Source organism: Gobius niger (assembly GCF_951799975.1).
Source record: "Gobius niger genome assembly, chromosome: 3".
NCBI classification, from domain to species: Eukaryota; Metazoa; Chordata; class Actinopteri; order Gobiiformes; family Gobiidae; genus Gobius; species Gobius niger.
In genome coordinates, this window is record NC_136854.1 from 30658612 (window position 1) to 30685199 (window position 26588).

Here is a 26588-nt window from a genome sequence, read left to right on the forward strand (position 1 = left end):
TGAAAAATGTGTGAAATATTTGACAACAGAGTGAAAACTATCGAGATAAATATTTGAATCAAAAGAGAAATTAGGACCAGGTTTCAAAAGGTTTGTTAAAGCAATTAAGAAAAACTAATAACTGGCAACTGGTCCAACTGGTATAGATGACAATCGCATGACTGCAAAAAGGAGCGTCATTTACAAGAAGCATTTAGCACTTAAATTATTAATGTACATGTTTTTCTTATTGTATAATGTTTAAGATCTAAGGAAAACATGTGACCTAAAATCTAAATGTTCATAGTGACTGAATAAAATAAAATAACTAACTTATGGTTTTAAAAAGAGGAGGAACTTTATCGGTCAGCAACGGGTCTATACAAATAAATAATTAAAACAAAAACTGTTGTGTGTCCAGCAATTTATTGACATCACAGCTTTTAAGGAAATCCTACACAGGACAACACAATCATGGATTATTCATCTTTACACAAAATAAATAAGCAGCAACTCAAACTGACAAATCTTTGCCATCTGCATCAACAAACAATATTTAGATTTTTTACTTTTTAAAGTTTGTAGCAAACAATTACGGTCCATGTAGTTCTGACTGGTCTGATAGTTTTCAATCGCTAAAGTATGTCCAATATATGTATACTTACAACTAACCAAAACTGCAAATGTTTAAACTCACAAAAACACAGCACACTATGCACTCACTGTAACCATCAAGAATAAAATAAAAATAAAAAGCTGTGACCCAGAAGAATCAAATTTAAAAAATGTAATAACAGTAAATTCACTGGGAGTTTCTTTTCAAAACAAACCACTAACCCCCATTTAAAATCCTAATATTTAAAAATCAGATCACAATGGTATTGATTTAAAAGCAAAGTGAATTTTACGTTCTCCTGCACTACAGATGTGAAAACTCAAGTCATTCACAGTTCTTACATGGTCCAAAGCCCAAAGGAGATTTTTCACTTTACAAGGAAAAAAGAATAATCAGTAAAGCAGCGAACAAGGTCCTTCCAACAAAGGGCCAAACACCAAATTACACTTTCCAGAATGTTGTAGAAGGTTAATCAAAACATCAAAAGACGCCAAAGTCGAGGTATCCTTGAGTTTTCCTTTGGACGAGGCGGGGGGCAGAAGACGCACGCTGAAAAGGAGGATATCAAAGTCCTGTTCAGTGGATTCAGGCTCCATCTCCACCCCCACTCCCGTCTGAGGCGGCCGAAAGTGAAGCGTTCTCACTGGCTGCTGTGTGACCCAGTGAGGTTAATGGAATTGAAATCAATGACAATCTCGGTCCTCTTGGGCTCGAACTGCCTATAAAACCAAAACAATGAAAAATAGAACACAAATCAAGGGAAGTAATTATTCAGGAAACTGTTGCACCAATAGCTGCATTTAACAGGTATCGGTATCGTTGAGAACCTAAACTATCAGCAAACCGACACCATGTTTGCGTTTTGTAGGATTGGCCCGATACAATTTAGCGCGATCCAATACGTAATCACGATACAGTGGGCCCGATACGTATTGCGATGCAATATATTCCAGTGCAAGTATTAAAGTTATGATTTTTCAGTACAACAAATTGCAATATTTTACCCCAAATTAATTTAATAAGAAAATGCAAGTTGAATGCAAGAAAATTCATGCTGGCATGAATGTATGTAATTGAATTCATGAATGACTTTGTATAATTATTTCCCCAAATATTTTCAAATGTGCATATTGAGCCAGTCTCCTTCTCAGGAGCTCAAAGCACTCTGGTCCACCCCTTTCTTCTCCAGGAAGTGCTGTGTTAAAGTGCGTAAAGCTTTACCTAATAAGTGCTCAAATTGTCATGTTGTACATTTATATAATCCATTTCCTAAATCTATTGGGCTGGTCAACAAAATGGCACACTATGCCAGGAAATTGGGGGAAAATAGATTAAAAAAAAGTAGACCGAATTAGACGGGTATAAAGGTTTAGGTACTGGTGATTTCAAATTATATTATTCTCTTAGTTTTCAGTTGTGGCAAAAGCTTATAAATCTTGAGTTCCTTGTGGTTGTGGAGGTTTGAATACTTTTGTTGGAATTACATTACTCCAGTTAAAGAAATATGTACATTTCCAATAAAGTACATAAAAGTATCCAGTATTGAATCAGACTTGAGCCACTTGTAAAAGTGCCACATCACGATTAACTGAACAAGCTGCTGCTGGAGGACTTTGTGTCTTAACTCCCCTGTACTGGACTCCTGCCATGCTGAGCAGCCTCCTCGACGCCGTCATGCCGGGTGTGTCGTGATACTTATCCGATAAATATACGACTTCCTTAATGCCTGGACAAAGACAAAGCAAGTTATTATCATTAATGGGCCTGTGTATAATGTTTGTTTGTTTAACGGAATGTTTGAGTTCTTAATCATAGGTCATTCACACAAACTTGTTTTGTTTCATTCATTTGTGATTGAGTAATGCTGCATTCTGACGGCTCACTCCATTCCTCACTTTTTAGTGTATCTGTTTTGTTAGTATTAGATAGTTTAAAGTGTTTTTTGTTGCAAATAAACAATGTTCTTGATGCTGATTTTTGTGGATTTTGATTGGCCGATGCAGATATGCATGTTAATTTGTGTTTTTATTAAAGTGTTTTTATACACTGAATTTATGTAGCTGAATTGTTTGCATCTGCATTTCACCACCATATTGAAAAAAATTCAGTGTAATTTTTTTTGCTGAAAAAAAAAAAAAAAAATCCAGTGAAAAAAAAATATGTGTGTATTTTTTTCACTGCTGGAAAAACAATTCTGCCAAAAACAGCTGATGGACAGCCAATCAGATTGTAAGCTCCCAGCAATGACGGACAACCAATCAAATTGTGAGCTCGCAGAGTGCAGTCAAAGAGGAATGTAGGAGCCATTATGGTTCATCTACCCTGCAAGCGTTTGTTTACATTAGACGTAGTTGACCTACATTGCATTCTACCACTTGGGGGCAGGATGGAGGCAAGTCTATATGGATACCCAGGTGCCAGTGGATGGGGTGTTTGGGTGACGGGAGGTCGCACGGTTTTTACCGCTTCCCATTAGGGCCCTTAGACTACCTCTACCACATGTAATATCCATGTCCAATCTGTCCAAACCCTTATCTTGGGCCGTCGCGCACCTCAATCCATGGCCGCTGCCTCCAAAACATGAAAGTTAGCCTGGATATCGTGTTCGGATCAAGCGCGTTATACCTGGATCCCCCGGCACCCAGAAGCGACCAAAGGTGAGACAGTTGTCGCTACAAGGAAACTGACTGCAAAAAATTCTGTTACATGAATTCAGTGTATAAAAACACTTTGATAATAAAAACACAAATTAACCTTCATAGATATGCACTATGCTGAGTAGTAGGTACTTCATTGGGAGCTTATTTAAAAAAAAAAAAAAAAAAAAACATAAGTGTCCATCTCTTTTTATTGATGGAGAATTATAGAGAGTAGTTCATTCGGCATTCACATACAGAATGCCTCACAAATATTTACTATCAATGCTCTGAACACTGTATTGACTGTTCAAATGTCTCCAGGCCTGTATTACGGTAATAAACATATTTCGGCCGAAAGAGTAAAATACCCAATATTGGTCCATTTTTGTTTGTCCAACTCTAGTTATATTAATACTAGATCAGTCCCAGAAAGCAGATGCAATTTGTGTTTATCTGCACATTTTTCGAGGGAAAGTTTGTTTTTTTTAACTCGTAGTCAGTGAGGCGACAGCTGCAGCTAAAAAAGAGAAAGTGCTTACTCCGAGACTTTCCCAAAGTTTTGAGTCGTGGCGTTATTGATGTCCATTGTGGTTCTCATTATACTAAATGCTAATGCACAGATACAGTATGTGGAGTACGCAATGTGCAGACTGCCAGAGGAGTCAGCAGCACAGGAGAACGGGGGGAATATAGGCTGTTTTCAGAGATGAGAAGGAGCTGGTGTCACCCTCTCAGACGGGGGCTGGAGGAGCCAGTATTCCTCTGTTAGGATATTTTTGGATATAATTCCAGACAATAAAGCTTTGACATGAACTGAGCACAAACTAATACATGACTAAAATCCCCATCAATTGAACCTTTCCAGTCATCCATCTGTCTTTTCATTACAACAAACACTCCTTGTTAATCTCATAGAAGTCTGTAAAATGCCAAAAGGCCGTAGGTTTCGACCCACCTGCCTGGATGATGAGCTTGGCACACTCGTTGCAAGGGAACAGAGCTACGTACATGGTGCAGCCCTTCACATCGGCGCTGTTCTTGTTCATGATGGCGTTCAGCTCGGCGTGGCACACTGTGGGACAGACACAGTTATATCCTTTATTTAACCTCTTTTTTTGTTGCTTTTCCATTGCTTTTTTTGGCATGTTTTTGCTATGTTTTCGTCAGTTTTTGTTGCTTTTCCGGCACATTTTTGTCTCTCTTTTGTTGTGTTTTCATCCTCATTTTTGTTGCTATTTTGATGCTTTCTTTTTTTTCTTTTAATCTTTTATATTTTATATTTGGGTAAAGCCAAACTGGAGAAAATGTGCTCAATTCAATCAGAGGTTAATATTCAAGTTGTTCTTTCCTGCACTACATAGTTACTGTTCAATGTTTATGATATACTAAAGGCTCCCGTTATACTTATATATTCTCCTGCTTGTTTTGAGCCTATTGGGCCAACTCTGAAGTTCACAATGAAACACTGTGTTACTCTTTTGCCCAATCAACAACATTCCTCCTCCTAAATGTTCAATATCTAAAGTGCCCTCTGCATGTTGAGCATTGTGAAAAATGGTGACAAATTAATTTAGCCCTGTTCTTCAATATAAAATACAGAAGATGGCTCCCTATTTCAACAATTGAAAATATATACTTTATATGTTTAGATACAAGAGCATAAAATTAACATTTAAGTAAAGGTGATTATGTCATTAATGAGCTCTTGTCTCCCTCTAGAGGACACATGTGAAACAGCATGTACTGGAAAAAAGTGCTGCACAAGATAGCAATTATATTTGATAATAGATATTTTCAAAATGTATATAAACGGTTTCACAAGGAGGAAGGAAATATCCCAATATCCCACAAATATTGAACCATATCATATTTTAAAGGTTGAAAAACGCAAGCCATTTCCGACTCACAAAAAAGGCACTTGAAGGATTGAAAACGCCACCACTTCTCCACACATTTATTTCAGAGTAGGGGATGGGACTGAAATCTAAGCCTGTTTCAGTTTCATGGACCACTAATTACTGTGATCGTTAATTATAAACCAGGTATTTCTAAAAGTTAAAAGGCAAATTTTAAGGAGTTAGAGAAGCAAATAAAAATAAATCATAATCTCAGAGCTTGATTTTACCTTTTGGAATATATTAAAAACAACAACCACTACATTCTGGTTTCAATTTTAATAAGGTTGTAAATAAAGTATGATGTGGTCTGTGTGTATTGTTTAGTGCCTCATAAATTAAATTAATCAAACTAATATTATTACAAAATATGCTTCATTTTATTATTAGGAAATGTTTCCTATGACGCCGCTCACCATAAGGGTACTTCGTGTCCAGTTGGTCGTCTGCACTTCGAGACCAGGGCAGGAGGTCGTCATTGCAGCCGTTGGGCATCCCATTGTACCCGATACCCACGATCTTATTCTCCGGGTTCACGATGCACGCACCCACCTGCACACAGGTTTGAAAACACACAATAAAAACACTGAGCAATTGAGGGAGCGACATATTTGTCAACCTTAGAGGAGCAGAGGAGGGAAGAGAAGCCCAAATATTTACTCAAGTAAGAGTAATGTTACCTTTCATTTTACTAAAAAAAAGTATGTTTCAGTTGTGACATAAATTGTGAGAGACAAAACTTGTAATATAGTGAAAATCCTAATATTTCCAAAGAAAATACCATTCAAAATGTATTTTAATAAATACAATTCTGAAGAAAGAAGGGTCACGAAAACACAAACAACGTATATTTTAGGTCGACATGAAGCTTTATTAAAATGTACTCACAGCAGCAACTCTTTTTAATTCAAGTACTAAGAGTAAAGAATATTACTCAAGCAGAAGTAAAAAGTACTGAATGATATAATTACTCTCACAAGTACAGTTGCTTCAAAAAGTTACAAGTACAACTGAGTATTACCCACCTCTGTTTTGGGAGTGAAAACTACAATTTCAGTGAAACAATCATCATCATCATCTTTTGTTTTTATCTAGTGGTGGGACTCAAGTTAATTATGGTCTTTGTAATTAATTAATCGCAATTAATTGCATTTAAGCATAATTTATTTAGGAGTTGTATTTATTTTTTAGAGTTATATTTTCGATGCTTCTTTGTATTTTCCTGCATTTGAACTCATCTGAAGTGGAGATGTGAGGCCTGTGTAAACATTTCAAACACTATGGAAAATTATCTTTTTAAAAAGGTTTATGTCGGGGTTTAACTGTGTGAATAAACAAGTTTAAAAGTCAAATTGTTTTTGGCTTTACGTGTTGTTTGTGCCTAAGCAACGACTGCAGGGAAAAAAAGAAATTGAAGTGTCGAAAGTTAAGTGTGATTAATTTCGATTCATATTTTTTATTGCACTAAACCCCGGCCCTATTTTTATTACATTCACAGAAGTTCATTTCTGTGGTAAATGACATTCAACGCCCATGAGAAAGTTACAGCCTCTTGTGTAGATTTGCAGAAGACTACAACATAAGAACATAGCAATATATAGAGATCTGTGACTATTTCTTAAGCCCACCAGTTATTTTCCGAGCCTCTCCTTTACACTCTCTAAATGTAATAGTAAAGCCGCTTCACGTGGACGTCTTTAATTCTAGCCCTCGGCACCTCTCTGCTCTCCCACAGCTCCACAGGATGTTCCCAAAAATCAGAACCCACACTGTGCGTTTCAGAGTCCTGGCCAGTGTCACAAACTCCCCGCTGAGACACAAACCTGCAACGTTTTAAACCCAACTACTCCCTTTGATGGAGCGCCTTTTTGTTGAGAGTAGCGGGGATACATTTCCAATAAAGTCTAGGACATATAAATGTTACTACTCTGCATGTTTGTCATAGATCTAGTTTCAGTATTTGACGTGTTTCCCGGTAACATGTTATTCCCAACAGTGCAGTTAAAGAGGTTTATTGGTCACCTGTGAATTTGGATCTTTGCTCCTTTGGGCCGAAAGAAACGCCACGGCCATAAAATACTCGGGCCACTCCAGGAAGTCCTGCCTTTTCCTGGTGCTGTTGCTATAGAAACAGACATTGACAAAAGGGTCAATAAATAAGAGGGAAAAGCACACTGAAGTAATAGCTCTCTACATTTGTGAGATTACTTTGCATTTGCTCTCCAGGGCTGTGGATTGATTCGTTTTTGATGTATTGCTCATAAATATGTAACTACGCAACTCGAAAGACAACTTGATCGAGAAAACACTCACAGAAATCCAACAGAATAAATGAACGTTTTAGGCAAATAAATGCTGCTCTTACATAATGTCGCCGCTAGATGTCACCCAATCACAAGTCTTTCGTTTTTTTTTCTATTATTACAAAATGTATGTCAATCATTTTAATTGCATTGAATTGCATAATGTGCTGAACATGCAAAGAAACAGACGCATTATGACTTTAGTAGGACATGTCGAAAATAAAGGAATAGTCAAAGATTTGGCAATAGCTGAGGTGATTTCACAGCATTTAAAGCGTTGAAGTGCAGTGATACTACACAGCTACACTGTTGTTAGCGTGTTAACTTACACATTGAAGTAAATATACTAACATAACACAAGCTCTAACAAACATAGATGTCATACCGCACAAAATGCTCTGACCGAAACCAACCAGCAAGTTCGAAGTAAATTATGACACTTTTTAAGAGACAAAATTATTCCACACAGAACTCAAATGTAGGCAATGAACAGTTTAATGTATAATGACACCATTATTGAGCTTACCCGTTGAGAAGACAGAGGTTTGGTTGCTGATTATCCGTGTCCATAACTTGTATTTTATGTGTATATAAAATATATTTTAAAAGCTTCTATCAAAACCTTGGAGGCTGAAGTGAAGACACAGCCGCACAGAACCAGCACTGATCACACGCGCAGCTCAAACAGGAAGTGTTTTCCCGCGTTCTCTCGGGTGATTTCAGCCCTGCGTATGGTCTTACACCACGCCTACATTGCCTGGCTCTGCCATACTCTTCCCTGTCCATTCCATGCAGGGACTTTCGTGCAGAAAGAAGGTGGGTGTGGTTTATCAGGCTAACGCCTACACTCCTTTTGCGTGCTTGTTTTTTTGTTTTTGCAAATTGTGTGCATAAAAAACATATGTTTTTTTTTTAATTATTCACAGGAAGATTCAATCATTATTCTTTTTATTTCAATGAAGAACAGTTTCATACACCAGGCTATCAGGAAGCTGAACTACCACCCTTGCTCCCCCCCCACCCCTTACTCCCCATCCCCCACTCCACAACAAGGATGAGAGAATTCACTATTTCGATTTATTGTGAAATGAATCGACAAACAAAATCTTTGAATTTGAATATGTCATAATTATTTGTTCTATTGGTAATAGTAAAGTGAGTCAAAACAAACATCAGGCTTGAACTGTTGCATTTTTGCATCTATTCAACACATTAAAAAAAACACTCTTTAAATTATTTTAGTGTCCAAGACAGGTGTGACTATACATAAACATAAACCATTTAACATCAGGCTGTTGTAGAGTTTTCAGTGCTCTTCAGTAGACTGGAGGTGCTCTTCAGCCTTAAACACAAACATATAAACAATATAAATTATATATTTAAAATCATGTAGATGGTGTATCAAACAACTTACATGTTGGTGATCCTCTCCAGTCTTTCTTTAAGATCATCCTGGAAGTAAATTTTAGAAGAAAATCGACTTGAAGCAGCGGTAAAAGGAATAGGGGAACACACAGCTAAGGCTACATATTTTAATACACATACTTTTTAAAAGTATTTATTCTTTTGGACAGACCAATCAGCAAGCATGACAAAATGATACATAACCTACATAAACACCATTCTAAATCAATCCCAAACTGAAATAGTCTTTGTATAGTACCAGCATTGACAGTAGACTGTCAGTGAGCACCAGAACGTACGAGCGAACAAGGCACACAGTTTATGATACAAATAAGTCATTGATGTTAATGAATAATAGCAACAATGAAGGCATTTTGTAAAAGAGAACAACGATACTAAAATGATGCAGTTTCTTTTTCTTTTTGTTGAGTTTATCAAGAGTAAATATACATCTGATTATTTATTTATTTATTTTTTTTAAACAGCACTTACTTGATTGTCTGGTTCAGGCGAAGTTAGTATTTCTCTCCCATTCTCCTTTGGGGTGGGGTCCTTGACACGGGGCTGCTTCACATTACACACAACATACTTGTAATTCAGGCGGTTCAACTGACATATCATCAATGTATAGAAAATATTGTTGAACATATGCACAGCTAAAAAATAATCAGCTCTATCTAACCTGTTGTGCTTCAAAGTAAGAACTCGGGACATAAGAAGATGATGGTGATGAAGGGCTTTGTGGTGGGATGTTTTCCTAAAAGCCAAAAGATAAGAAGGAAAGTAGATTAAACAACAAAACATTATGAGACAAAAAATGTCTTACAACTTGCTATTCAGAGGTCAATTGCATTTTCGACTGGTGCATATTGAGCTGCATATTATTCAAGTCATAGGTGTTAGAAATGTTATGTGCGATATGCATAGTTCTACTCGGTTACCTTGGCGCTGTTTAGCTCCAGTTTAGTTTCCAAAAGTAAAACACGACTGAGCAGATTCTCCCATGTCTCTCTGGAAACAGTAATCATCGGCCCCTCAATCTGAAATGAGGCACTGAATTCAAAACTCTGATTTAAAGGATAAGCAGGCAGAGAAGGAAATCTACCAACTTTGTCTTTGTTGGTCAAACTTTGAATCTCTTCCAGGCGTTTCTCCAGGACGCTGATTCGGCCCAGCCCAGTGACAAGACCTTCTATTCGGGATTCAAGTGCTGACAGCCGCCCCTGCAACTCCGCACACTGAAAACAGGCACAGAAATGCAACTTAGCGCAACAAGGTATTGACAATCTAAAACAATAATTGCTTTGATAAATGTCAAATGTTTTTATGTATGATGGTAAGAGTTATTTACAGAGCTGCAGGTTGCCAAAAAACGCTAAGATCAAAAAAGCTTTTTAAATAGTTATATATTTTAAATTACGAGTAAACAATAATTTGCTATGGTGAAACTGATAAGACATTTATAACGCTCATACAAGTTGCGCTGAACGTACACATTGTTTGATAGCAGCAGCATCCTCCTCTTCTTCTTCTGCCCCTCTCACCTCTACAACACCATGTTCAGGAGACTGAGAAGAGAATCGTTCGACTTGGACTGAATGACTCACAACATTAGAGGGAGGTAATGTTTCCTTATGGGAGAAAGTCATGGGAATCAATGATGGATTTTCTAAGTGGTTCACAACAATTGGCTTCGCAGGAATCTACAACACAAGCACAAGCATGTCATTATGATAACATAACTAATAATAACTAGGCTAAAAACATTTTATACTTACAGCAGTTTCTAGATCAGCGAAGGATATAGCTTCCACTTTGACGTTCTTACGTGAAGCAGGAAATCTGGATTTGGGCTGTTCAAAAAAACATTTAAAAATGTGAGAGTAATACAAAATGCAAACATATTTATGGCAAATTAAAGTCGAATCGAGTTTGGGGCAACAGGTCTTCGTGTCCCATATGCAGTAACTGTGTTTACTTTAAGCAAGCCTTATGTTAGCCTTATGTATTAAGCCTTTTCAAAGATTCTGCTCAAAGTGTGGCCTTACCCTAGATTTCGTGTGTTGATTGTGTCTCTGCAGCACAAGACTGATTATATCACAGACAACAGAAATCTTCCTTTGAGAGAATCCCCACTGGAGGAACTGCTCTTTGGTTAATACTGGCTTGTATTGGAAAACGTCTCGCAACACCTGAATGTATGAAACAACATGTTCAATTCAAGATGATCCAAATCATTATTGAAAGGGGAAATTGTGATAGGTCACCTTATAAACTGTCTCTACGAATCTTAGATCTGTTTTTCCAGACAGTTCAAATCCAGATGTCACCAACTGCTCAGCCACGACTGGGGAAAATGAGGTGAGAGTGTAGCTCATGATGGGTAGAAAAGCAGCAGGGTCTCCATTTGAAAGACTGGTAGAAAAAAAGGAAGGGAGATGTAAACTAATGCCATTGCCCACAGTGGTTTTTAGATCTTGATGGAAACACACATAAAAGGTGTGTTTAAATACGGTCAGTTATTGGCACAATGACTCGTAAGATCTACGTGAGAAGAAGCTGAAAAGGCACCGATTTGTCGGAATGATCCACAAGTAATAGGCCAGCGATTTGTGTTACGATATCAATATAGCTAATGTTCTATATTGCATCCAGTTTGAAATGTGCAATCACGTTTAGCAGCCAATGAAACGCACCCATCAACTGGACTTTGAACCATGAAACAAGTGAACCACCACTCACTCACTCACCCATTGTAGTTGACAGATCCTGTGTATTTTATCGTACGAATTAAAGATTCCAGTTTTCGAAGGCCACCTTTGACATCTCCAGTCGGAAGCATCTTTGTTGAAATATTGCTAAAACACAAGCAAGCAATGATAGTAACGTGGTATATATAAACAAATATACATCGACATTATCATGCTAACAACAGAGGACGTCCTTGGTTACCGCTTAAACACAAAAACATCCAACAACCAGGAATGTGCACAGTTGACAAAATGCATGTGAATTAACGCTTTGTTTATAAAGATTGGTCAGTTAAAATGTCCTTAACATGACCAAGTTAGTTGCTTGAAATGGTACCTTCACTCGAGCGATTTCCGCGTATACTTTTTGTTTGTGCCGCTGTGAGTATGTTGCCAGCACACTAGTCTACCAGTTTATAATGTGTTATGGAATTGTCTTCCTCCAATCTGGCAACCCCGTCGTGACGTTCAACGGAAAGTACGTCAAACTTTAGAGATGCTTGAAGTATATTTATATATATATATATTAAGAATTATATATTATTGTTTTCATTATTTAATACGTTTTATTAAAGTATTAATGTACTTTTATTTCATAATTGTCTTTCAATTTTTTTGGACGTCAGACAGGAAGCGGGAGAAGGGGCGGGGCCTTCAGTGACAGGGGGCGCAGAAGGAAAACAAATGAGCGATCGCTCACTTTAAAGGCAGCGAAATGAAGCTTCTGCCTGGACTTTAAGCTTATTTCCTTTTGCTTTTTAATCCGTTATTACTCTGATGTACGCACATTATCATTCGCGAGAAAGAAGTCGCTTTTTGGTTGTCCTTACGTGCAGTTCCAGAGGAATCGTTTCACTCAGGTGAGTAGGCTACTGTCACTGATCATGTTTTAGTAAAATAGGCCGTAGCTTTTGTACAGACTTTGTTCATAGAAGTATTTGTATCCGATGTAATCTTTTGGACCTAAAAGTAGCTCGGTGTGCTAACTGTGGGATTTGTCACAATATAGAAAGAGTGATAGATGTGCTAACCAATGGCGCGTACATTTCATTGCATTAGACACGAGTGAACCAATGGTATTTAATGAAAAGGCGGGTCTTGTGGCCAATCTACCATGATGTTGGAACTTCCAGCGTCGGTGTTTACAACAAGGCAATGGATTTGTTTATGCAACCCAGCTGACGCTAACACGGGGAAAGGACACGGTCTAAAAAAGGATTGGCTACTTTATGCAAGTTGTAGCTACAGGATTACAATAGGCTTCGCCATTAGAGCCCACCTTTCACGTTTTCTCCAGCAGAGTCCCCTTTGATCGCTGCATCGAGAATAGTTTCGGTCATCAGTGGGTTGTTGTGTCTGTCAGAGCAATTCATTTACAAATGGCAGGACCTGTCATCACCAATGATCAAGTTTCTGCGCCTCCAAAATCTGCCTGGACTTGTGTCACAAATGTTAGTTCAATGAGCTACAATTTCACTTTTTTTAATTTTTTATTTCATTTCTGTCATGTAGTTAAATTCCATTAGATTGAGCTAAATTAATCTAAAGGAACATGAAGAGATAAAATAGAATAGTGATTTAAAAGAATAGTGGTACATTTGTAATTTAGTTAATGCGTAATGACATAATAGAAATACACTTAGCAATTAGTATTTTTACAGATTTCATATGACTTAAACTCGTTGTGCTTTTTCCCTGCAAGACTATTCTATTATTGTCATTCTTTGTTTTCCATTTATATCTACTGTATATAATCTGACATTTACTGTTCATCCTGGTGTAGATGGGTCAGGGACTTTGGAGACTGCCTCCCAGACAACACCAGCATCTTCAGGAAGAGCTCGAGGACCACCTGGACGATGAAGGAGGAAGGAGTGAGCATGGTAATAATGCACTTTACACTGATGTTGCTCAAATGTGTACGTCTCTACTATCCCAATGCCGTTATGTCTTCTGTGTGCGATAATGCAATTTAAACCTTTCTCACTGAATAGCAGACGAGTCATCGAACATTGTAGGGGCATGGACAACTTCAGATGGATTCAAAGTAGTTTAGGGGCACCAGATTGTTGACCCACATGTACTGAATCACACAGGGTGTTTCATATTTTATTATTATCTATTTAGTTATTCAAATATGATTTGGGTTATTTAGGATGAACAAACTGTGTTCTGGGACTCACTTGTGTTTCCTTAAAATTAATTGAAGTTCACGACTTAACTATTCTGCAGCTATTCAGTGTTAGTTTTTAGAATATTGAATATAAGCCAAATGCTTTTTTTTGCAGGAAGAGACGGAGGCCAGAGGAGAGGTCCTCAGCACTGCTACGGCCCAGATATCTATCATCTGCTGAGGTCACGCAGAGGTCAGAAAAAAGTTAACAATCCATCTAACTATTTCTTTAAACCACTTACTTTATGAATTAAACTGAAATACTGGTTCTAGTCCCCAACTAGAAGAAGGGACATAAGCACATTCCAGGCACTCGGAAGAGAGAAATTGATGACGAGAAAATGTCCTCAAACTACAACTTGCAAACTCTGATACGATCAAGACATCTTAAGATAGAAGTTGAATTGACAGACTACATGGCTGAGTGATGAAGTGTGTCTGAATAACAAAACTTGAACGTAGCCACTGCAGCGATGTGAACTATGTCAACTATGTACTCCATGCTGTTATTTAACATGCTCTAAATAACTGGTGTCATCCCATTTCCTGGCAGGTAAGGCACAGAATGGCTGCATTGACCTGGAGATGCTTCCTCCGGAGCTGGGCATCACCATCCTGTCGTACCTAAACGCCACAGACGTGTGCCTTGCCAGCTGCGTGTGGCAGGAGCTGGGCAACGACGAGTATCTGTGGCAGGGGTGAGGCTCTTTGTACTATTACTCTGATTCATTGCAACTATACAACAATATATCGTGATTTTGGAAGGAATGTCTGAGGAAAGTTAGGATGAGTTTGGACACAACGAACAATTTAATTTACTCGCTCACCATTTCATTGCTTGTAAACCAAAAGAAAATCAGGTACTCGGCCTTTAGTCAGGACGAAAACAATTGCAATGTGGATATTTATTGTGTCACCTAATATTGCACTTATGATACATTGTTGATATATTTTCCAGCCAATAATATTATGCAATTCTAAGATTAACACTGATTAAAGTCTTTTAGTAAGACAGAAGGTTTGTTTACCTTCTTACTAGTTTCGATCATCAGTTTAAACTAAGAACTTGCTCCTATTGGAAAAAGAAATATCAAAGATGATAGCTTTAATCATTGGTCTAATTTAGTTACATCTGTGTCCATCTGTGTATTACTGACTGCATCTATTGTCCTAAATTATAAAGTGAAGGAGCACAGTACGAACAAGTGAACCCAGATTTGCATATGTTTTGCAAATGATTTGTTTTTGGCACACGATTCTGTGAGTTTTTAGAGGAGACTGCAACGGACCATGCTTTCAATTCCTTTCTGATTCGCTTGTTCTGACAAATAAATGGTGTAGTACTAATGAGTGTAATGAGTGAGGTGTTTTTGTGCTTACAGACTGTGCAAATCCACATGGGGCCACTGCTCCATCTACAACAGAACACTACCCCAGGGTTTCTCCTACAAGAGACTATACCTCCAGCTCGATGAAGGCTGTCTGACGTTTAACGCTAACCCACAAGAGGTGTGTGTATGTTATCTGCAAATAATGATTAACATATTAACTGTTCAATTCATAGAAACTCAAAAAAACAAGAACAAAAAAAAAACATAAAGGAATCAGTATACAATGAGTTAGGACTGTTTGGATGTGCTGAATCCAAAAACCACATTGATTTTGCTCAATCCGGTAAAGTTTTTGCCCCTCGGCCAAATTTACCAAACAGTGTTGTCTTTATAATGTCTTCTGTCCTGGTGCCTGTCTGTCCATGATTAGGGAGAGACTGGGGCTATTGAAACATAATTTGCATTTGTGCATATATTTTGTTGTTTTTATTTCAAAGGAAAACTACAAAAAATAATGTAACCCGCAATATAAAAATGTAAATAAGGTGTAGTTTTTATTAAGTGTTATTATAAAGTCTATATACATATTTTTAAATACACACAGAAAAATTAATGTCATTTTCAGATTCTGCCTTGCAAAATCAGTTACACGTTTGCATGTTAGGACACATACTTATAATTGGATTCCTCAAAGCAGCTCTGCAACATTGTGAAAAACACCTGACAGGTTAAAATAGCTTTTATTACTATGTGAGTGAAACAGTACAGTTTACATGGGGCGAAGAACAACTCCTATTTCTATCCTTGATGTATGGAATTCTCCCTATTCTCGCCTATGGCACTTCACTTTGGTGTGAAAACTAAGCAATAATTACATTACATTAAAATATAAACACAGCATGCGGTATGGGAACATGTTCTATTCTAGGCTTATATTTCCTGTACGTACTATTTAATATAACATTCTGCTTATGTACCATACTGAACGTTAAAAAATAAATCCTGTCTGTTTCTGTGTGCAGGGCATTAGCTACTTCTTGTCTAAAGGCATTCTGGTGGACCATCCCACGGAGCTGGCCAAATTCATTTTTTACACCAGAAGACTTCACTGGAAGATGCTGCGGATTTACCTGGACGAGAGGTCAGTTCACATTTTTCATCAAAAATCAAAACAATAAACTTAATGAATTTAAAGTCTGTGAATGTTTTAGTTTAGTTTAAGTAATAAGAAAAAAATTACCAGTACAGTTTATTCAACAAGATGGTCAACTAAGGTAAAAACATTTCACTTCCTGTATAATTATAAATATTCTGTGATCACTTATCACTATGGACTCGAGCATAAATCAAAGTCTCCGTGGGGCAATTAAAAGCTTTAAAAGTAATTTAAATAATTGTGCTGAATATCAACATTTTCCCTCCTTCTTATGTTTGATAGAATGTTTATTAAAATGGCATTTAAAAGCATTAAATGTGACTTGCTGCTCCCTGTATAAACCCTTATAACTACTGTATAAAGAAACAAATTTAAGGAATTAAATACTAGTCACAAATGTCTCAATTTTCTTCTCAGACGGGACGTCCTGGACGAGCTGGTGACGCTCCATAATTTCAGTAACCAGTTTCTCCCCAACGCACTGAGGGACTTCTTCAGACACATCCACGCCCCTGAGGAGAGAGGGGAGTACCTGGAGACGCTCATCACCAAATTCAGCCACCGCTTCTGCACATGCAACCCTGGGCTGGTCCGCGACCTCGGCCTCAGCCCCGGTGAGTCCCGCCCGTATTCTGTTTAATTCAGGCTTTTACAAACGCCACACGCTGGACTTTGGAACAACCTGAATAAAGCACATAGCAAATATAAGAGCTGAAAAGCCAGAGCAGGTGCAGGGGAGTGAGGAGTGGCTGCTTTGTTGAGAAATGATTCAGGATTCTAGACTATATGTGACTTAGTTTAATATTTTATATAGCACTGCACCAAAATATTGATTTCAAAATATCCCTTTTAATAATGTGATTTGTAGTTTGTTGTCTAAATGTAACTGCCAAGTATATCAAAGTATATCTTTAAACACAATAATATTATGCATGTTGTGAACTTTTTATTAAATCTATTTCGAAATCACTTTTGTTCTCATTCAGGCGTTTGGGGTGAAGCCCGGGTGAATGTTGTGTGAGAGTGAGTGGTAGTGTGTGTGTATTCGGAGTGGCCGATGACGCAGACTGGTCACCTCGCTTCTGTCAGTCAGAGCAGCTGTGGCTACAATAATAGCTTACCACCACTGAGTATGGAGTGAGTGAGTAATGCAATGTAAAGCGTCTTTGAGTGTCCAGAAAAGCGCCATATAAAGACAATGCATTATTATTCTTATTCATTCTATTATTATTTACTGTCAGCGCTGTATCATAGGTTAAGGCAAGTTTATTTGTAAAGCGCAATTCATACACGAAGCAATTCAAAGTGCTTCACAGTTACATAGAATACAAGAGTGCAGATAAAATTATTGTGTTTGAGAGTGTGAGTTGGGGACCCATGTGTGTTTATTAACATGCACTGTCCCGACCAAAGAAACCAATAAAATAAAGTAAAGTAAAATGTAAATATAATTAAATGTTCAATCAGCCTCTTTAAGCTTTGAACACTGTTGTCATGCCTGTTTGATTAAATGCATGCTATTCCTTCTTCTTGTGGCCTTTAAAATCTATACACCAGACTCCTTGAAGCTAGCGCCTATTGTCTTCGCATTGTCTAAACGGCTTCACGCCCTATTTTGTTTCCATGTAAAAGAGGGATCAATTACTTGTTTTCCTTACATGAACATGCCATAGTTGTAAAATGTAAAATGTAAGGTAAGAAAGCGCTGGAATGATGTGTAGGATTTTAAGGCCATTTATTGTTGTTAAGTCTTGAAATATTGTTAGAAAAGGCATGGTTCTACTCTAAACCCTCCTACTGCAGGGCGAGCACTCACTCACTGCCTTCCTGTGATCATAGTTTTAAGAAATCTATGTCATGCTTTGTTGATTCTCTGCCCAAACCACTGACTGAGCTCTGTCCGATCTTGAAGTTGATGTCTGTCTTTGTGGCTCCATTACCCTCTGGATCAGACAAATAAAGACCCCTAAATCCCAGGTTTTATTGAAGTAATCCCTGGCTTTAGTCCTGTCCTTCTCAGCCTGATGTAGCTAAACCGCGGCGCTCTGGTATTGTCCGCAGACCACAGAGAACACAGACACTCTCCAGACTTAACTGTGCGATTAAGTGGATTAGTTTAATGGGTCTGAGAGCTGAGATCAGGGTCTAGATTTCGCTTTCTACTTCTGTCCCTTTACGGCCCTAATGGTGAATGTGATGTCAGGCCAAACGGCGTCCAATTCTGTAGACCTGGCAACTTAACCTATTTCTGTGATACTATGATCTAGATTTGACCAGTTCGTCCACCAGTGGGCGACAGCAGGGCAGAAACTGAGAACCCACAGTCAGGATTTGGTCAGGAGAACATACTTTACTGCATGTTTGTGGGTAGACAGAAGAGTAACCTGATGAACTGATTCTTTTTATTGGTGGCATCTTATGGTAACTATTAGAACATCAAGATTAATCACTGTTGGATTAAAATTGCAGGTTGATTGTACATGGCATTTTGCACGTTGGATTGTTATGGGTGGGAACCTCTGGGTGTCTCGAGACTCGATACATGATATATGGCTCACGATAATGGTAACCTTACGATGTGCTAATACTGCGATAATCAATATATTGCACAAAGATAGCCTACAATACATCACGACTTTTAAGAAACATGCAGTTTTTTTTGCATTTGTTTCCATGTGCATTGTACCCCTTTCTCTTAAATAAATGAGTAAATGATCCCTGGATCACTGGGTCTATTGATCTATGGGTTCGTCAGTGGCATCACTTAATTTAAATAAACAAGAAACCTCAGTCAAAAGTATCAATAGCGGAATGAAAGATATCGGTATCGTATCATCCCGCAATATATCGAACAATCAATGTATCGTTACACCCATATTGGAAAGGTACACATTGATTTTAAGTTATTTACTCTAATGTATCCTGCAAAAGACTACGCATTAATCCTGCTACAACTCCACTAACATGTTCTTAAATGTTTAGGTATGGGGTATGATGGGTTTGATGCAAGAGCCACATTGGGCTTGCAAACCCGCCAGTGGGGTTGAACCTGTTTGGGGCATTTCTTAAAAATAAGGTGGAATTGCGCTTAACACCTAAAAAGCGAATAGCAGCAGTTATGTATTACCTTTCAATATGTCAGTGAAAACAATTGGTCAATGCATTTTGGTCATGTTTTGTGGGCCAGGTTGAAGGGTCGTTTTCATACATGTTGGAGCACCTTGTGGGCCGACCCGAGGCCGCTCTAGTTTGAGCTGGTTTTACTTCAGCATTAGTTTAGTCCGTTTTCACAGGCTCTCACTCCAAAACCTGCACCATCAGCCACGTAACAGTGATCAGCAGTTCACCAAACCTATTCCCATGACAATGGGCATCAATTGATCAGAGCCCTTCCACTTTATACCATTTTACTCTCTCGTGGTTAAATACAAGGACAAATGCACTTTAATCAGCACATGGAGGAAAGCTTTTACTGTGCAGCAAGCAGAGAGAGACAAACCTGTCATGTTGTGTCCATAAAAAATAAGTCCCTCCTTTGCTCAAAAGCAAGCAAGACTTGTTCGGTCTGAAGTCTAACTAGTTTTTCCAAAATTGGGCAACCACAAAATCGCACACAAAAAAATCTGCTTATTAGATTGAATTCCAGCTAGAATAATTCTATCTATTTAGACACAGATACACAATTTTTGTAATGCCATCTGTAACCCGACAGTTAATTCACTTCTTTGTTCCCTGTCATCTTGCAGACGCAGTTTACGTGCTGTGCTACAGTCTCATCCTGCTGTCCATCGACCTGACCAGCCCCCACGTCAAAAACAAAATGTCCAAACGGGAGTTCATCCGAAACACCCGCCGCGCCGCTCACAACGTTTCCGACGACTTTGTGGGACACCTGTACGACAACATCTACCTGATCGGACACGTGGCCGCCTAGTCCCCCATTCCCCGCGAGGGTGGACAAGCCCCGTTCCTTCACAACTAGTTTCTTTAAAACCTCTGTTCCTCTAAAACACTGGCATGATTATTATCAGTAGAAAGAACTAGTCCAATCTCTAACGATAGGATCATGTTCAACAATTGCGCATTAACTTTTTATAAAGTGGACACAGAGAAATAAGTTTAAAGTTGAGGTTTTAAGGAGACACGTTTTGAGAAATGGGATTTGCCCCAATCTTCGCACTGCACTGACAAATGGGAACTGGCCAATCGTTTTCCTGACATAACGGGACAGAAGTTTGCAGAAGTTTGTTATTTAATTTATGTAGGAAAAATTGCAATGAATTGTAAAAGAAAAAAAAAAGAAGCTTTGCAAGACAAGATCACCACTTCACTGTGAAAGATTGTGCCACCAACAATGTCATGATTGTTGCAAAGAAGGAGGTTCTTCTGAAGACAAGCTCTGCACTGCACTGAAGGCTGGAGGGGATAGTTGTTTAATGTTTTTATTTTATACTTTCTGTCTCCCGCACCCTAGAATAACGACAGGACTGCAAGGGGACCACTTTTCCAAACCATTCAGCTGCATTCATGTTTAATGTGTTCAAAATGGCTTCCCCAGACGGCATACCCAATTACATTATGTTGTTATTTCGTGAACTGCTACTGCTGTGGCACATTCACATGATCTGCACTCTGCACTTATCTGCCATGTTCCTCTAGACTTCATGTTCGTCCTCTACATTTGAACCATATATTATGTACTGTCCGGGCTTTATTTAATCCTCTTGGAAACTTTGGAATTGGATTTTCACATTTTATAACTTAAATTGATTCATTCTATACGAAAAACGGGTCTGGGTAATTCAACCCGAATTTCTGTGTACACAAAGTGCCAGTACAGCAAGCAGAAAGACACAATATTTGTTAGCTATTAATAAAACATGCCCTGTAGTGGAGACGATTTCAGTACTGAAATCATCAAGCTACAGTCATGAGACACTTGAAAGACGCTCCACTAACATCCACCTATTGTCTCGATTTGCATTCACAATCACACTGTTTCCCTTGAAACAATCTGTTTCAAGGGAAAACCACATTACACTCATTGTCATCTAGAACCATAAAATAGAACAGTTCAATAAAAGACTATTTCTTTTGTATCATTTGTTTGAGCTGAAACAACCAAGTACAAAGTTTGGTATCTAAAGTTTTTTTTGGAATCTGGTATCAATACCAGCTGTACCAAAATGTATTCTCTATACCACAGTGGTGTCATAGCAGTGCCCATAGAGCCCATGCCCCACTCTTTTGCCCGACACCACTATCTGAAACCCCACGTTGCTTTAACACGGTGTCTCCTCAAGTTACTGTCAGTGCTGTCTGGGTTGCCATTAAGAACACTGTAGTATCAACTATAATGCCACGATACACTGAAGTTTTTCATGTGAATGTCCCCGATAGTAGTCGACCATCTTGAATGTCCAGTTTATGCCTATTTTTCCTTTGGCTCATGTTTAAGATATGTTTGTTTGTTTTATTATTACAGGTGGTAGTAACTTAACTCTATGGGTTATGGCTCTGTTTAGACCTGTAAAAGCTACTATTCTAAATGCCAATAATGAATGTGAATGCTTTTAATATTAGGAGTAAACCGAACAACGGCTTTCTCCTTTCGACTCACTAAAGTAGTTTTGCTGACTCTTATTCTTTGATTGATTTTAGTGATCGCTATGTACAGTATGATCAGGTTTTTTAAAAGCTTTTCTGATTTAGTGTCATAAGTCAAAGTCATGAGAATAGGTTGTGTTCACATATCATTCTAAAAAAGGTGGCGCATTTGAGCCTATCCACTTGTGTTGTATGTATTGGGTGACTTGATCTGATCTTGACATTGAATTCTTGAGCGTGAACTCAACCTTCTGTGCTGGCAAGTATTAGTGAGATGTTTTTGATACAGTAGGGCTGCAATGATACTCACCCGCCTCTGTCCACACTGGACTAGAATGAGACTCTAAAACTGACTTTTTCAATATTTTTAGTCACTGCACTTTTTCATTTAAGACTAAAGGTAGGAGAAAAGCTGTTTTATTTTCAATACGGATACTGTTAGCTATTGACAATGCAACCATAATACTTGCTTAATACAGTTCCGTGCAGCCCCAATATAATGGTTTGTGTCAATTTCTATAAAAGAAAATGAAGTTCACGAGTGCTTTTCAGACCTCACCTCTTTGTGATAGGGAGCACTGTAGACTTTCAATGATGGTGCAATATATAATTTATACGTCTATCGATCTGCATTTGGCTGTCGCTGTATTGACGGAAAAACCTGTTGTTTTAAAACGGGCTCTTGAACAGCTTGGCCAGTGCTGTACTATGTAAATATCACTATATACGAAATGCATAAATCCTGAAGTTATGCCTTCCCAAACCTTTTTTATGAATTTTATTTTATCATGCATGTCTTCACCCACATCACATTATTGAGAACTATTGATCTATGTAGAAAGTTACAATCATTTGAGCGATTATTTATAGTTAGGAGTTGACATTGACGACTTGGAGAGGAACGTTTCGTCTATAGTCCCAGCAGATGCTTGTAGCCACCACCTCAGTAACACAACATTCACATCAATATGCACTGCACAAATGATAAAATGACTTCAGAATATCTTGTTTTTTTGTGTTTTTTTTAGATTAATTTAGCCAATGTTCAGTTTGGGATATATTTTCTTATAAGGTAAAGACCATTTCCATTTGTCTCATAATTTTCTCATGGTTCATCCTTTGTAGCTTTTCTAAGATTGATTAAATCTATCTTTCACTCACTCATAGCATGGTAAATATGAGGAATGTATGTAGACGGCATATAAACTCTACAGATCCAAGCCAGAAATCCCTACTCATACTAACCATTCAATCTAAAACACGGCCACCCCACTCAAATTAATACTCTTTTTGAACTAAAGTTGACGGAATTAATCTTCTATATTATTGCCTTTTTTATTCACAACTGTATTAATCGATTTCCTGTTCATTCAGAGAAACGCCGTCCCAAGTTTATTGTGAATAAGGATCACTATTCGCCTCAAAAACATACAACACATTTATAAATGCTCTTGACTTGTCCCGGTTTTGTTTTACCTGTAGGGTTTATGAAGACTGACAAATTGTACTGATCAATATTTGACCGATTAAATTTGAGCTTGGCTTTGCACCTTTGAAACATGTTGGCATTCATTTCTTCCAGAATTATTTAGGTGAGTGGTGTTTCACATGGTATCTGTATTACCAACAGTTTATGTAAAATGAGAAAACTTGGTTTGAATGTGTGCGCTTGTGTGTGCTTTGAACTGTATTTAGTAGTAAAAAAAAAGAAAAAAAATGTACCCGGCCCAGAGAAATGACCCTGCGGCCAAAACAGAATGTGAATATCTGGTAATGACTTGAAATGTGTTATTCAGAGGCTGAAAGATACACATACACAAAAAAACTATTATTATTTTTTTTTTTACCATTTTATTTATGTTTATGAGAGAGGGGCTTTGTGGGACACATTTCCCATATAATCTATGGTAAATTCAGTTTTTTATGCAAGTCATAGCAGCGGTATAAAAAAGCACAATGTCAGGATTTTTTGAACTAGTTGTATTATATCCTTTGCAAACTACTATACTACAAAATTGTTGTATATAATATAATTGTCAGTAATATCACAGCCAAATGGACAAATGCTCATAAATAACAGTTGTGAAGTACCCACTTTACCCAGCTATATCAAAGCATAAATTGTAAAAAAAAAAAAAAAAATTGACATTGGTCTGTGTGTTTTCTAAACGTAATACTGGCGGTGGCCACCGTGAGATTAGGGTTTGCTGAAAAGTGCATGTTTCGGATCAAACAGCCCAATGAGTAAATCCTCTCCAGACACAATACGACCTCTGACCTCTGACCTCCGCTGAACTCTGTGCGGAGTGTGCTTTATGTTGTGCAAATGAGAAGAGAGCCGAGGGCAGGGCCATGCGGCCTCATAATGTACACATACACTACATGTGACTCCATTGTATTTGAATCAACTTCATTCAATCAAAAATTAGGCTTTTCATAAGACATTGTATAAAATGCAAAAGAGAAACCTGGACAGAGACTTAATACTTATGGTTCCAAGTATAAATTCCCAATCAATTTGCCCTAAAGACTTAATAAATAAATAAATGAATAGATAAAAAGTACAAAAGGAGGATAATCATCTACAGGGCACTGGCCTAAACACAATCACTTTCTATAACCTCTATAAACTTTCTGTTTAGTTTCAGATACATTTACAGTAAATAGATTTATGAGTTATCACATTGCCGATTAGCTGTCAACAATCTTTCACATTCTTAAACTTAATTTTTTATATAAAATGTTTTGCTGAAGTTTATGAACAGATGAATGATCATTTTGCATCAAGAACCAGCAGTCGCCACCTCTGGAGCGTTCTGTTGCATGACTTAACATAATAAAAAAAAACATTTTTAATTAGTCATTATTTCACAATCAAAATGTGTGATATTTACAACTGGCTTGAAAATTGCAAGAACTTTTTTTTCTAGTCCAGTTTAGTTAGCTGAATAGTAAATTCTACCACATGAAAAGCACATACACTAAATCTAAATTGCTTAATAATTGGAGCAAAAAGACGATCTTTATATTGCGAGATATCAAATACAATTTACAACAACAATAATTTTATAGCTATGTATTGTGCAGACTTATTTGCCAACCTGGGACTTTTTGGAGTGATTTCAGATCAGCGATTTCTTTTGTCGTGTCCTTGGGAAAGTCACTGCATTCACATTCGCCGTCTTTTACTCGTGTGTTTCCACGCTCTCCGTTCCCATGACGACAGACTGCTTGAAAACGTGTCCATGTTACAAATTAATGTTGTGAATTTATGATTATTTATCCATTTTCCTCACTCACAGCTGATGATGATGATGGTGTTGATGATGATTGTGATGGTGGTGAGGGGCCGGCGGTGTTTGTTTAGTCCCAGGCCGGAGCACCGTCTCTGGGCCCGAGCGCTCGGCTGGGTCCCCTGGTCCGGAGAGGCTCACTTAAAGCTGATGGCTGGATGATGGATGGCCTCCCGAGCCCCGCGGTGTCTGCACTTCATCACCATCGGACCTGACGACTACTACAACTACACACACAAGAATACACGCACGTAGTATAGTACACAAAATACTTCAGGCTTAAGGTATGGGAACTTACCCTCACTGCCGGGTTACCCCTACGTAAACAGTATTTACCAGCGACATGGAGGGAAAATATTGAACATCAACAAAAACATTCACCTGAAAAAATTTAGCTTTTGCGGTTTGCTAATTGCTCCGTTTATTTTGTTGTGATGGCAACTTTCAGACCAGCAACCAACACTTTATCAAAATCAATCCAAATGTAGATATTGCACAACACCAGTTTAGATACAGAATACCTGACTTAAAATGTATTTTGCAACCCATTTTGCTTTGTCCTGAATATTTAGAATACTTTAACATTGATGTACATTATATTGTATTTATGGAGAAATGCGGTGTATGATTAAAAGCATGTAGCTACATTTGTTACACACGTGTTATGAACTCCGGTATTTATCACTAATGAGGAACTCAAAAAAGCATTTTTGCAATTATGCCAGGAGCAGACCACATGATGCACGGTGCACATGTGTTTACATGGAGTTTTAAATCTGTATTTGTATTTTTGAGAAGAGCCAGATCATTGATTAATTAAAGACAAGCTACAAAACTAAAATTTCCCTTTGTCGTTTTGACATTCTTTTTATAATGTGCAATGATTAATGACCGAGTACTGTGACGTATTCCTTTGATTTTAAAAAAGAAGATACCCTCAATGTTCTCAAATGAAAGAGTTCTATACCTGAATACATTTACTCCAAATGAGTATTCTAAATACATGTATTGTGGTACTATCCAATACTGCTCATCACATACATTTCTTTTGACCAAAGTTTTGTACAGAAAAAAACAAGGTTCCAGTTCTAAAAAAGTAATGTTGGCGGCAGTGCAAACAACTAAACAAAGTGCCAGAAAATCAATAAGCTGACTATATTCAACAAAAAAAAAAACAGTAAATCGAAAAACATGGAACATTTAGACCATAATATGTTCATCTTATATGTTCCCTTTTTTCTAAAATACAACAGTCAGTACAATAGTGTAAATAAAGTATAATATAAAGTATAATCCAACAACTACATGTTTTTAGAGGTCTACATCGTTAGTTTGCCAGTTTTATGTGTAAGCACACCTCATGGAAAAAGGATAATTTGTTGTTTGCAAGGATATTGCTGCAGTTGGTCAGGTCTAGGTTCAGCAACAGCATGTGGCTAAAG

At 37.8% G+C, this 26588-nt stretch overlaps 3 protein-coding genes across 4 annotated transcripts; 1 reads left to right on the top strand and 2 right to left on the bottom strand.

Moving 5' to 3' along the window:
- Positions 1–703: 703 nt before the first annotated feature.
- dctd (dCMP deaminase) lies at positions 704–8073 on the bottom strand. Of its 2 annotated transcripts, none has more exons than XM_079554456.1 (6): positions 7959–8073; positions 7152–7251; positions 5546–5681; positions 4190–4306; positions 2224–2321; positions 704–1313 (listed from the first exon to the last, which is right to left on the bottom strand). In XM_079554456.1, exons 1-6 carry the CDS (start codon positions 8000–8002, stop codon positions 1236–1238), a joined length of 573 nt encoding a protein of 190 aa, XP_079410582.1. In that variant the 5' UTR covers positions 8003–8073; the 3' UTR covers positions 704–1235. The 2 variants fall into 2 exon arrangements, with proteins under 2 accessions (XP_079410582.1, XP_079410581.1); XM_079554455.1 differs by having other exon boundaries at positions 704–1310; positions 2221–2321.
- Positions 8074–8617: 544 nt separating this feature from the next.
- On the bottom strand, positions 8618–11679 carry cep44 (centrosomal protein 44). Its single transcript, XM_079553772.1, has 11 exons — positions 11587–11679; positions 11104–11251; positions 10885–11028; positions 10615–10689; positions 10330–10539; positions 9946–10074; positions 9778–9876; positions 9519–9593; positions 9329–9403; positions 8847–8884; positions 8618–8774 (listed from the first exon to the last, which is right to left on the bottom strand). Exons 1-11 carry the CDS (start codon positions 11676–11678, stop codon positions 8720–8722), a joined length of 1140 nt encoding a protein of 379 aa, XP_079409898.1. The 5' UTR covers position 11679; the 3' UTR covers positions 8618–8719.
- Positions 11680–12239: 560 nt separating this feature from the next.
- fbxo8 (F-box protein 8) lies at positions 12240–20549 on the top strand. The gene is made up of 8 exons (XM_079553477.1): positions 12240–12446; positions 13370–13469; positions 13875–13952; positions 14313–14457; positions 15142–15268; positions 16113–16231; positions 16664–16860; positions 19993–20549. Exons 2-8 carry the CDS (start codon positions 13370–13372, stop codon positions 20178–20180), a joined length of 954 nt encoding a protein of 317 aa, XP_079409603.1. The 5' UTR covers positions 12240–12446; the 3' UTR covers positions 20181–20549.
- Positions 20550–26588: the final 6039 nt, after the last annotated feature.

Bases quoted from the DNA above. Each gene is read 5' to 3' on its own strand.
- dctd (XM_079554456.1), bottom strand. From the start codon at position 8,002: ATGGACACGGATAATCAGCAACCAAACCTCTGTCTTCTCAACGG. The intron at 7,252-7,958 runs GTAAGCTCAATA...CTGTTTCTATAG, and splicing joins AACCTCTGTCTTCTCAACGG to CAACAGCACCAGGAAAAGGC. The intron at 4,307-5,545 runs GTGAGCGGCGTC...TCTGTCCCACAG, and splicing joins GGACACGAAGTACCCTTATG to TGTGCCACGCCGAGCTGAAC.
- cep44 (XM_079553772.1), bottom strand. From the start codon at position 11,678: ATGCTTCCGACTGGAGATGTCAAAGGTGGCCTTCGAAAACTGGAATCT. The intron at 9,594-9,777 runs GTAACCGAGTAG...TTTGGCTTTTAG, and splicing joins TGGAGCTAAACAGCGCCAAG to GAAAACATCCCACCACAAAG. The intron at 8,885-9,328 runs GTAAGTGCTGTT...ATTTACTTCCAG, and splicing joins CGCCTGAACCAGACAATCAA to GATGATCTTAAAGAAAGACT.
- fbxo8 (XM_079553477.1), top strand. From the start codon at position 13,370: ATGGGTCAGGGACTTTGGAGACTGCCTCCCAGACAACACCAGCATCTT. The intron at 15,269-16,112 runs GTGTGTGTATGT...TTCTGTGTGCAG, and splicing joins TTAACGCTAACCCACAAGAG to GGCATTAGCTACTTCTTGTC. The intron at 16,232-16,663 runs GTCAGTTCACAT...TTTTCTTCTCAG, and splicing joins CGGATTTACCTGGACGAGAG to ACGGGACGTCCTGGACGAGC.